We start from the raw sequence: 12,018 nt of genomic DNA, 5'->3' as shown, positions 1-12,018 counted from the left end.
ATGCCAGTATAATATATACAGTAAACAAAGCAATGGAAACGACACAGAATTTCATAGGCACAGACTGTGACCCTGTTCTTTTTAAAGATAAAAATGGCCCTTCAAACAACCCCATAAGGCAGGTCAATAATATGAACGCTGTCTTGCAGATGGTGTGTTCCTGAGACAAATTGTGACATGCTTGTGGCTATGCAGTACATTTTTGGCAGACGTTTGTTTGCTTGCTTACTTCAAAAAATATTCACTACGTGAGAAAACCATATGGTACAATGTCCATGAGATTTGACAATCTAAACAAGGTTCAACCTTTTGGAAAAAATTGATTCTTCAGATTTGTTTCTATTCCAGAAAGTAATTATAATATAGTGGGTTCTGTGCAATGATGAAGTGGTGGTGATCGTAGCTCTTTTATTGAATACAGCATAGTACAGAGCTGCCTCAAAAGACTGAGGACTGGGCCAACTATGCGCACACAAAAAGTTCCCGCACTAGCATACTATTGGACCATTCAAACCAGCAAGCGGCTCGTGATTGGAGCAGGGCAGCAGGGATTTGGATCCTACTGCCTATTATTCCTGCGTCCCCAAGCTCAGTCCTACAGGCTTCAATGAGCCAGGCAAGAACTTCATATAAGAGATACAATTCCAACCACATATACAACATCAATGAAGGTAGACCAGACTTGAACACATGAAGCTGTTTTATACTGAATCAGTCTGTTGGTCTGTCAAAGTCAGTATTGTCTATTCAGACCAGCAGCTGCTCTCCAGGGTTTCAGCCGAAGGTCTTTCGCATCTTTTCCTGTCTGATCCTTTTAACTGGAGATGCTGGGGATTGAACCTGTGACTTTCTGCATGCCAAGCAGAGGCTCTGCCGCTAAGCCATGGCCCCTCCCTCCATCAGTCTCCATCCCAGTGCTTCCTGTATGCAGGGCTTTTTTTCTGCTGGAGCCCACAGGAGCAAAGCTCTGCCTGGGCTGCCCGGGGTTCCAGCTGGACTGACCTGCCATGTGGCAGCCACATGTTCCCAGACCAGGCGGTGTGGCCTAATACCTCACCAGAGCCAGTTTGGTGTAGTGGTTAAATGTGCTGACTCTTATGTGGGAGAACCGGGTTTGATTCCCCACTCCTCCACTTGCACCTGCTGGAATGGCCTTGGGTCAACCATAGCTCTTATCTGGGAGAACCGGGTGTGATTCCCCACTCCTCCACTTGCACCTGCTGGAATGGCCTTGGGTCAACCATAGCTCTCTTATCTGGGAGAACCGGGTGTGATTCCCCACTCCTCCACTTGCACCTGCTGGAATGGCCTTGGGTCAACCATAGCTCTCTTATCTGGGAGAACCAGGTTTGATTCCCCACTCTTCCACATGCAGCTGCTGGAATGGCCTTGGGTCAGCCATAGCTTTCTTATCTGGGAGAACCGGGTTTGATTCCCCACTCCTCCACTTGCACCTGCTGGAATGGCCTTGGGTCAACCATAGCTCTCTTATCTGGGAGAACCGGGTGTGATTCCCCACTCCTCCACTTGCACCTGCTGGAATGGCCTTGGGTCAACCATAGCTCTTATCTGGGAGAACCGGGTGTGATTCCCCACTCCTCCACTTGCACCTGCTGGAATGGCCTTGGGTCAACCATAGCTCTCTTATCTGGGAGAACCGGGTGTGATTCCCCACTCCTCCACTTGCACCTGCTGGAATGGCCTTGGGTCAACCATAGCTCTCTTATCTGGGAGAACCAGGTTTGATTCCCCACTCTTCCACATGCAGCTGCTGGAATGGCCTTGGGTCAGCCATAGCTCTCTTATCTGGGAGAACCGGGTTTGATTCCCCACTCCTCCACTTGCACCTGCTGGAATGGCCTTGGGTCAACCATAGCTCTCTTATCTGGGAGAACCGGGTGTGATTCCCCACTCCTCCACTTGCACCTGCTGGAATGGCCTTGGGTCAACCATAGCTCTCTTATCTGGGAGAACCGGGTGTGATTCCCCACTCCTCCACTTGCACCTGCTGGAATGGCCTTGGGTCAACCATAGCTCTTATCTGGGAGAACCGGGTGTGATTCCCCACTCCTCCACTTGCACCTGCTGGAATGGCCTTGGGTCAACCATAGCTCTCTTATCTGGGAGAACCGGGTGTGATTCCCCACTCCTCCACTTGCACCTGCTGGAATGGCCTTGGGTCAACCATAGCTCTCTTATCTGGCAGAACCGGGTGTGATTCCCCACTCCTCCACTTGCACCTGCTGGAATGGCCTTGGGTCAACCATAGCTCTCTTATCTGGGAGAACCGGGTGTGATTCCCCACTCCTCCACTTGCATCTTCTGGAATGGCCTTGGGTCAGCCATAGCTCTGGCAGAGGTTGTCCTTGAAAGGGCAGCTGCCGTGAGAGTCCTCTCAGCCCCACCCACCTCACAGGGTGTTTGTTGTGGGGGAGGAAGATAAAGGAGATTGTGAGCCGCTCTGAGATTTGGCATAGAAGGCGGGATATAAATCCAATATCTTCATCATCATCTTTTTCTTCTAATATGCAAATGTGCTCCTGCTGGGCTTTTTTTTTACAAAAAAGCACTGCCTGTATGCGTATAGTTTCCCTATCTCCCCATCTTCACAAATAAACACGCCCAATGTAAGCCAATTCTATGCACATTTACTCAAGTTACTGTTATGACTCTTGTTGTGAAAACTGTAATTAGAAGAAGTACTCAAGTAATTCTCACAGTGCTCAATGGAGTTTGCTAGCTACAAGCCTGCATTTGCTCCCCTACCCCACTCTGGCTATTTGAGGGTCATTAGAAGGTCACATATAGGAGCCCCGTGGCACAGAGTAGTAAGCTGCAGTACTATAGTCCAAGCTCTGCTCTCGACCTGAGTTCGATCCCAGCAGAAACTGGGTTCAGGTAGCCGGCTCAGGGTTGACTCAGCCTTCCATCCTTCCAAAGTCAGTAAAATGAGTACCCAGCTTGCTGAGGGTAAAGTGTAAATGACTGGGGAAGGCAATGAGAGAGCCAGTTTGGTGTAGTGGTTAAATGTGCAGACTCTTATCTGGGAGAACCGGGTTTGATTTTCCACTCTTCCACTTGCACCTGCTGGAATGGCCTTGGGTCAGCCATAGCTTTCATAGGAGGTGTCCTTGAAAGGGCAGCTACTGTGAGAGCTCTCTCAGCCCCACCCACCTCACAGGGTTTCTGTTGTGCGGGGAGAAGATAAAGGAGATTGTAAGCCGCTCTGAGCTTTGGAGTGGAGGGTGGGATATAAATCCAATATCATCTTCTTCTTCTTCAATGGCAAACCATCCTGTAAAAATTCTGCCATGAAAATGTTGTGAAAGCAATGTCACCCTGCAGTCGGAAACTACTGGTGCTTGCACAGGGGATTATCTTTACCTTTAGAGGGTCACATGCATGGTTTTCTTCTTTTACCTACGAGGGGGGGGGGAATGCTGGGGAGCCAGAGCAGCTAATGGCCCAAACAAGCACAGAGTGCACATCTGGACAAAGCCTGGGCAGCCTGACCATATGGCAAGCCTAGGTTTTCAAAATCCTTTGAGTCTCTCTCGAAATAGCTACAGATGTTTCGCCCGAGCAGGACACCTCCTGACAGGCACACCTAATGCACCATCAAACTTTAAGAGTCAGGCACTACTGCACTGGTAATTTGGGCTGTTTTATTTTTAATGGATGAAAACCGAGTGCTTTAAACAGATTCCCAGAAGGCAGGAAAAGGAGAGATAAAAGTTTATCTTGACAGCTATTTTTCTTTCTCCCCTGTTGTCATAGAAGCAGCTGTCTCTCCAGGGGGCTGTAGCTTAGTGACTGAGCACCTGTTTATTATGATTATATTGGATTTCTAACTCACCGTCCCTTGCGCAACCGGTCTCTGGCACCTTGATAGAGGCTTTCCACAGGGTTGCCTATTCCAGTTTGGGAAATCATAGAGGTTTGGGGGAGGGCAGAGTTAGGGGAGGGTCTGCGGTTCAGCGTACAGCCACAAGGTATAGATGGAACACTTTGTCTGGGGCAGAGGTGCTCTGTATTCTTGGTGCTTGGGAGGCGTCCTGAACTGAGCCAGCTCAAAAAGAGCCATCCGGAAGCCTCCACACGCTCCCCGGTGAGGCGGGCCCATCCCGTCTGCGAGGTGACTTGGTGGGTTCAGACGGGGAGGCGCCTCAGAAGCCGGATTGCTCTTTTTTCCCCCTGAAGGATCAAGTGCTTCTGCGCCTCGCATCTGCCCTGCCGTTTCCAGACGCCAAAGGGTCGACTGGCTGTTGGCTCAGAAATTGGCTACCACTTCAAAAGTGGTAGTTTTTTGAGCCGGCCTGCGAAGGCTGGAGGGCGGGGTGAGCGCGGGACTGGGACGGGTGGCAGAAGGATTTTTTTGGATCGATTTCAGAGCCATCTGTGAGTCAGCCCATAGTGCTGGTCTGTAATCACCCAGAGAGACTGCCCTTCCCCAAGAATGTGACACTGGCAACCGATCGATCAATCAATCAGTCAATCAATCAATTCTTTATTATGGTCCGAGGACCAGCCAGTTTGAAGCAAGTAGAAAGCAGGTTTTTTAAAAGTACGCGAAAATAAGTTCTGGATCAGTTGCATTCTCTTAATCACACAATTCCTTTTCCTAAGAGCTAATACACAGAATTTTGCTACCGCACGTGTTACCCGTTTCTGACTTAACAAGAACGTCTGCAATATTTCCGCTCTGAGGTCGATATAGGCTTGCAAGGGTTTGAATTTGGAAAGTAATGGGATAAGTATTTGACATCTCTGATCCTGATAGAGGTCACAGTGTAAAAAGTATATTTGTGATAGTCTCAATTGCATTATTTGAACAAGGGCAACAGTGCCATTGGATAGGCAAGCTGGAAAACCTACCACTTAAAACAGCAGAAGGAAAGGCGTTAAAGCGGGCTCTTGGAAAAGCCCATCTGTGCCTCGCTTGAGTAATGTCCGAAAGATAAGAGGATGGTGTAAAATTCAAGTCCTTCCTCAGACTCTTATACCTGTGAGAGTTTGGCCAGGAGTCCCGCACCTGATCGCACTCTGGTAGCAGAGCAGCCCTTTGGTAATGGTGGTGGACAATTAGTTCGGTACCTAATTTGCATGTCCAATTGCCGGTAATGAATAGAGTTTGCATAACATATGGCGGATGTCAAGCCGCACGCTTCGCTTTATTTGGAAAGATTTGTATGGCTTATTTGCACAATCAAGATTTAAAGGTTGCCAGCCTGGGGCTCTTGTTTGGAGACAGCAGCACCTGTTTCTGTAAACTGAGAAGAAGAAGCCACTTTGACCACACTCTTGCCTGAGCAGAGGACTCCAGGCTGTGGGCAAGGAAGCTGGAGGGGGTTCTTAAGCCCCCAGTGCCTGTCATTATTGGAACTGCTAAGAACTACAGACGCTTGGGAAGCGTCTTCCCTTTTGAGGCTTCGGATAAACCAAGATGCCTTTCTTGCAGTGTATCCAGGGGTCATTTCATAGAAAATGAAGTGCCTGAGCTCATTATCATAACTCATTTGCATATGCCACAAACCCCTGACATCACCGGAAGGGGTACTAAATTATATCAGCTCAGCATCTACCTTAAAATGCTTCATGAAGTATGACTGTCATAATAAAACCTGACTCCCATCATACTTTTAAAATTACTTTCTCCTGTGTGGCCACAGTGGCAGGATGAAGATTTCTGTCTGTCTGTCTTTTATGTTTTGGTTCTTTCCCTGGTTTTTTTTTTGGGGGGGGGGGGAAATATTAGGACGTTTGCCAAATCTTAAGAGTTCAGCAAAATTTTCACAGGGGATTTTAGCTATGGAGCCCAGAAGCAAGTATTTTTTTTGTGGTGGGGGGGGGAGGTAAGAAAGAGCACAATAAAATTTAGAGATTCCAGAGCTCTGTTCCTGTGAGCTCCTGCCCCAAATGAGGCCTGAGTGTATCAATGGCTGACAGCAGATGGCCGGTTTGGGGCAGTTTGACGCCACCGTGAAAAGAGCCGGCCGGAAATAGAGCACCTCGGAGCTTCTGGAAGGTGCTTGGGAAAGGGGTGGGCCGCGGGTACCCAGGGAGCATCTGGAACACTCACGCGTCCTGTCTGCAGCTCCATGGGCACTTTCTGGGTGTTTCCAAGCCGGGGAGGCACCTTGGAGGTGCCCCAGAGAAAAGGCACCACTTTCGTAGTGGTGCCTTTTCAAGCCAGCTCCCAGCAAGCCAGGGAGGGGGGGGGGGCGACCGGAATGGAGACGGGAGGCAGATGTGGACGCGCTTTTTTGGTCCGCCTACTTCTGTCCCTGGCGCAGCTTTAAACACCTGTCTGTTCTCAGCCTGTTTCTCATTTAAGTGCTGCTAAAATCCTGTTACACTATAAGGGGTGTGTGTGTTGCATTGCTATCACAAGCACCGTGGAGGTCTGAGGGATGTTAACGCACAAATAACATAGTTCTTTCCTTCTGGAACCTTTTTGCTTTGGGGGCAGTTTTAATGATGAGAAGATTGTCCCGAGATTGCTCTTCCTTCCTTTCTTCTGCGAGCTCCATAGGGGCCCGTCTCTTCTGATTCAAAAGCCCCCTTTTTTCCCCATTTGAAACTTCAATTGACAAGACTTCACCTGCATATTTATGGCAGATTCCTGTTGTGTTAACTTGGTGAATAAGCTTCTGAAAAGATTTTTTTTTCTCCCTTTTTTCCCTTCTTGTTTTGCTTTGGGATGATACCTGAGTTTGTTAAATTTTAGGCAGTTAAGAGTTTTCAAAGTAATTCTCCCCCCCCCCCCGCCCCAAACTGTAGTTTTAATTGGCTGCGTTTAACATATAGGGGATAAAAATGAAACTAAAAAACGTTATCTGCTTTGCAGCAACGGGAGTGGTGTCTGGTCTAACGAAGGCTGCGTGCGTGAGGATGGTGACCTCAACTACTCCATCTGCTTGTGTAACCATCTCACCAACTTTGCCATTTTGATGCAAGTCGTCCCAGTAAAGGTAAGGCAAAATATAGGTCCCCGGGAAGAAGCTCTATACCAGAGTTGGGCTAACCAGTTGTCTGCCATCTTCCTTTTTTTGTAATTGTTGCTAGAATCCCCACGGCCTACCAATGTGTGTCAAACGGCAAACCAGGATTGCATATTTAGGACGTGGGAATTGTTGAAGGCAGCTCTGACTTCCAGTTCTGCAATACCTTGGGCACAATTCCCTTTAGTGTCCCCCTCCCAGGTGCGTCACTCCATGTAAGAGAGAGTGCATGGTGCAGAGGTTAAGAGCGGGGGACTCTAAACTGGAAAACCGGGTTGGGTTCCCCACTCTTCGCTGTGAAGCCTGGTGGGTGACCTTGGGCTGCTTACTACTCTCTCAGCCCCACTTCCCTCTCAAGGTGACTGTTGTGGGGAAAGGAAGGGAAGGCGATTATAAGTCCCTTGAGTCTCCTTAAGGTAGAGAAGTGGGGTATTAAAAACCAAACCTCCTTCTTCGTGTGCACTTTCACACTTGCGCATCCTCTCAAGCACATCTTCTCCTTGCTTCTTGGAGCTCCACTGGGAGAATAGGGTTTGAGGCCTGCAAATGTTCATGCCGTGTGCCTTTCTCCAGCCACCGCTGCCAGCAGCAAATAGGAGATCGCCCCAAAAGCTCTGCATTGACTTCCCATTTCTGATAGGAGCATACTGGCCAAGTGCTTCTTATTCATTTATTTATTGATTTGATTTTTAGCCCGCCCTTCCTGTAGGACAGGCTCAGGGTGAGTTACATCATAAAAACAATCAACAGTAAAAAACAATAAAAGATCAATTTAAAATATATAAAATCTAATGGACTCTTATCTGGGAGAACCGGGTTCGATTCCCCACTCCTCCACTTGCACCTGCTGGCATGGCCTTGGGTCAGCCAGAGCTTTAGCAGAACTGTCCTTGAAAGGGCAGCTTCTGGGAGAGTTCTCCCAGTCCCACCCGCCTCACAGGGTGTCTGTTGTGGGGGGAGAAGATATAGGAGGTTGTAAGCTGCTCTGAGTCTCTGATTCAGAGAGAAGGGCGGGGTATAAATCTGCAATTCTTCTTCTTCTTATCTGGGAGAACTGGGTTTGATTCCCCACTTGCACCTGCTGGCATGGCCTTGGGTCAGCCATAGCTCTGGCAGAGGTTGTCCTTGAAAGGGCAGCTGCTGTGAGAGCCCTCTCAGCCCCACCCATCTCACAGGGTGTCTGTTGTGGGGGAGGAAGGTAAAGGAGATTGTGAGCCGCTCTGAGACTCTTCGGAGTGGAGGGCGGGATATAAATCCAATATCTTCATCTACCTCACAGGGTGTCTGTTGTGGGGGAGGAAGGTAAAGGAGATTGTGAGCCGCTCTGAGACTCTTCGGAGTGGAGGGCGGGATATAAATCCAATGTCGTCGTCGTCTTCTTCAAACTGCAGAGTGACAATAGAGACTAAAATGGCAGGTTCTGCCTCGCAGACATGGCCTATTGTCCAGGTCCAGCAGGTCTTACAGCCCTGGGATAGAATGAAGGGGGGGAGGCCGGTAACAAGTGACATCCACTGCCTCAGCTGAAAGCCTGGTGAAAGAGCTTTCAGCTGGAGCAGATCCCGCAGGGCCTCGGTCTCCAGGGGGAGCTCATTCCACCAGGCAGGGGCCAGGACTGAAAAGGCCCTGGCCCTCGTCAAGGCCAGATGGACGTCTCTGGGTCCAGGTATTACCAGAAGTTGTTGGGTCACTGATTGTAAAGACCTCCGGGGCTCATACAGGGGGAGGCAGTTCCGAAGGTATGCTGGCCCCTGGCCGAATAGGGCTTTAAAGGTAAGTCCCAACACCTTTCCTTTAAAGCCCTATCCAGGGCCTTCTGCCCTTCTGTGGCCTTGGCAGATGCTCAGCCATACTGACCACCGCGGAAGTCTTGCAAATATCATAAATGCCTCACTGGATGGAATCGAGGTCCACCCTTCCTTTCCTTTCCTTTCCTTTCCTTTCCTTTCCTTTCCTTTCCTTTCCTTTCCTTTCCTTTCCTTTCCTTTCCTTTCCTTTCCTTTCCTTTCCTTTCCTTTCCTTTCCTTTCCTTTCCTTTCCTTTCCTTTCCTTTCCTTTCCTTTCCTTTCCTTTCCTTTCCTTCCCTTCCCTTCCCTTCCCTTCCCTTCCCTTCCCTTCCCTTCCCTTCCCTTCCCTTTCCTTTCCTTTCCACCTTTATTTGCATTAATGTAAGAATACAGTATAGTTTAAAACCAACAGTAACACTATAGAATATAATAAAACCTTAAAAACCAGCAAAAGTTAAATGACATAAAATAGCTGTGGGCTATGCATGAGTAAAAGTCTCTCTGATTTGGATCGCAACCTGTAAAAAGCAAGCAACATGAGTAGTGACAAAGTTGTGTTTCCCGTGGAGTAAAAAGCCGGCCTTGGCATTGATGGTCGGAGAGCAGTGCATCTAGGTATCTTGCTCGTGGACTGCTATAGAAAGAGCAGTCCAGAAGAACATGAGGGACCGTTTCGATGACTCCTTGGCTACAAGGGCATCGTCTAAGATTGTGGGGGATTCTGTGGTATCTTCCGAAAAGGATGGCCGATAGTAATGCATTGAATCTAGCCGGCATGACTGCTCTTCTTTGGTGAGGATCAGTTAAAAAGAGGAAATAGGGAGCTAGAAGCCCAGGAGTCTGGGATAAACCCAGGTGACTTGGGGAGCAAGATTTCTGAGCTGCCTCAGTCAGACGTTGCAACTGGATATCTAGTAGTCTACGTTTGATGGATTGAAATACCGCAGAAGCAGAGGATAGATAAAATGCATCCAAGGACAGCAGTCTTTGGAAGAATCCAGAGCAATGCACAGGCACTAGGTGATCTAGCAGAAACCGACTACTGGTTTGCTTCTGATTGCTGTTTTGCTACCCCTGTTCTCTACTAAACACGTATGAATGTGCCATAGTTGGATCCAGTCTCTGTGCAATCATGGGGCAAGTGGGGGGGGGGGCAGGAGCAAAGTGCAAGTGAGAAGTTGGCAACCAAGAGCAAGTCTCTTTGTTTCTCAAATGTATATACCAGGGGTGGCCAACGGTAGCTCTCAGATTTTTTTTGCCTACAACTCCCATCAGCCCCAGCCAGCATGGCCAGTGGCTGGGTCTGATGGGAGTTGTAGGCAAAAAAACATCTGGAGAGCTACCGTTGGCCACCCCTGGTATATAAAGTTGCCAACTCCAGGTTGGGAAATTCCTGGAGATTTGGGCCTGAAGTCTGGGGAGGGTGGGGTTTGCGGAGGGGAGGGAGCTCAGCAAGGTATAAATGCCACGGCACTCATAGGCCTGCTGCTTCTTGATATTTCATTGAGAGGCACTGCCTTGCTAGCATCAACGAACCTGTTTTGCAGCTTACCTGCATAAATCCACCTGAAATGCATTTGGAGCCCTGCAGAGGGGAGACAGCTAGAGAAGGCTAGCTTTGGAGTGGAGAACGGATTAACTGTCAGGGATGCCAGCTTCCAGGTGGGGCCTGGAGATCCCCTGGAATTACAGCTGATCTCCAGACTACAGAGGTCGGTTCTCCTGGAAAAAATGGCTGCTGGGAGGGTGGGCTCTATGGCTTTGTTATCCCACTGAGGCCCTTGTCCTCCCCAGCCTCCATCCCCAGATCTTCAGGAGTTTCACAATCTGGCAGCCCTGCCGCTCCCACCCCATGCTGGGGACCTGGAAACCCTATTAACTGTCCTTCTGCTCCATAGTATTTTATTCCATATCACCACTCCAATTCCTTTTTCTCTCTCTTTAGGCAGTCATAATGCCTATTCTTTGAATTCTTACTTCTGTGAAAATCGCTCGCTGCCTATAGACAACACACACACCAGGACAAGAGTGCTGTAAATACTTTTCCTTGTTGAGCTAGTTGAGTGCTGTAAATACTTTTCCTTGTTGAGCATGCACAGAGCTAGAAAGGGGCATCCAAAATTGCAGTTCCTTCCCTGCAGTTGACAGCAGTCTGGTCCAGAACTCTTACCACCCTGCATCAAGTGTAGAACAACTATGCCCCGAAGAGAGATCCTACCTAATAAATCTGGTTCTGATACATGCTGGAACCTGAGGCTTTCTCAGGTTTTGAACAAAGATGGTGGGCGGCTTCCTTTTTCCAGAGGAGTGATGTGTCCAGGATGCTCTTCTGACTTTTTGCATAATTGGCGGGCGTGTTCTAAAATTCATGCTTTTTGGGACCTAATCCTTTCCCAAATAAAACAGATTACAGGGGTCCATCTGAGAATATACCTGAAATAGTTCTTTTAGAATATTGCCTTGTCCTGCAACTAGATAAAAGATTCTGAAAGGCTGGTGGAACTGTTAGCAGCTGTTACTTGCAGCAAAGTGAAAAGACTCTTCAATACCTATGATTGAACAACGGGCCAGTAAATTATGGGACCTTTTTCTAATGGGAAAAATTAATAATGCATTCATTCCTATTGAGTTTGGTAGACAAGAGAAATTTATTACATTGTGATCTCCTATTGCTGAGTACTTGTCTGCTGCAAAAAATATTCCCCTCTAATCCTAATTTTCATGAAATGTGTTCATAGATCTCCGTATGCAAAATGTTTTGTATCTTTGGACAACGATGCGTTTTGAGTATCGTTGTTAGTTTTTTATTTTTGGAAAAAAAAATTAAAAAGAGTGATCCTACCTAAACACACTGCAGGTTGCTTTAACCTTCTCTTGCCTTATCAGTGGTGGCTGAGCTCTAAGAAATTAGCAGTGGGTGGCATCAGAAAATTGGAAGACAGTGTGAAGCAGCCAAGCTACAGCCAAAGGCCAGGCCCAGTGGATTACTCAAGCGCCAGGCTTCGTGTTTCAGCATTGCATAATAATCTCGGCCACTGGGGATCAAGCTCATGGTTTTGTTTGCCAGCAAGCTTGGAGCAGTTTGGCCTTGCTCTCAGGGCAGAAGGGGGAACATACAATTAAGAGAGAGAGCTGGAGACTGGAATAGACGGCGGTTCCCATCTTTCGTAGGGCTTTTCGTTCAAATGTTTTCTCGTTGCGTGGCGTTTCTCCTCACAGAGTGTTCTGAC

General features: G+C 48.2%; 1 protein-coding gene across 3 annotated transcripts in view; it reads left to right on the top strand.

Annotated features, from left to right (window-relative positions):
- ADGRD1 (adhesion G protein-coupled receptor D1) overlaps positions 1-12,018 on the top strand; it is a 442,408-nt gene that overhangs the window by 204,219 nt on the left and 226,171 nt on the right. For all 3 annotated transcript variants that reach the window (XM_060250081.1, XM_060250080.1, XM_060250079.1), the window contains one exon: positions 6,848-6,971. In XM_060250081.1, coding sequence (XP_060106064.1) covers positions 6,848-6,971 — 124 coding nt within the window. The remainder of the gene's footprint in view (positions 1-6,847; positions 6,972-12,018) is intronic.

The sequence above is a fragment of the Heteronotia binoei genome, chromosome 11, assembly GCF_032191835.1.
Source record: "Heteronotia binoei isolate CCM8104 ecotype False Entrance Well chromosome 11, APGP_CSIRO_Hbin_v1, whole genome shotgun sequence".
In the NCBI taxonomy this organism is placed as follows: domain Eukaryota; kingdom Metazoa; phylum Chordata; class Lepidosauria; order Squamata; family Gekkonidae; genus Heteronotia; species Heteronotia binoei.
The sequence above is the reverse complement of the archived record's forward strand: the minus strand, read 5'-3'. Positions and strand labels throughout refer to the sequence as shown.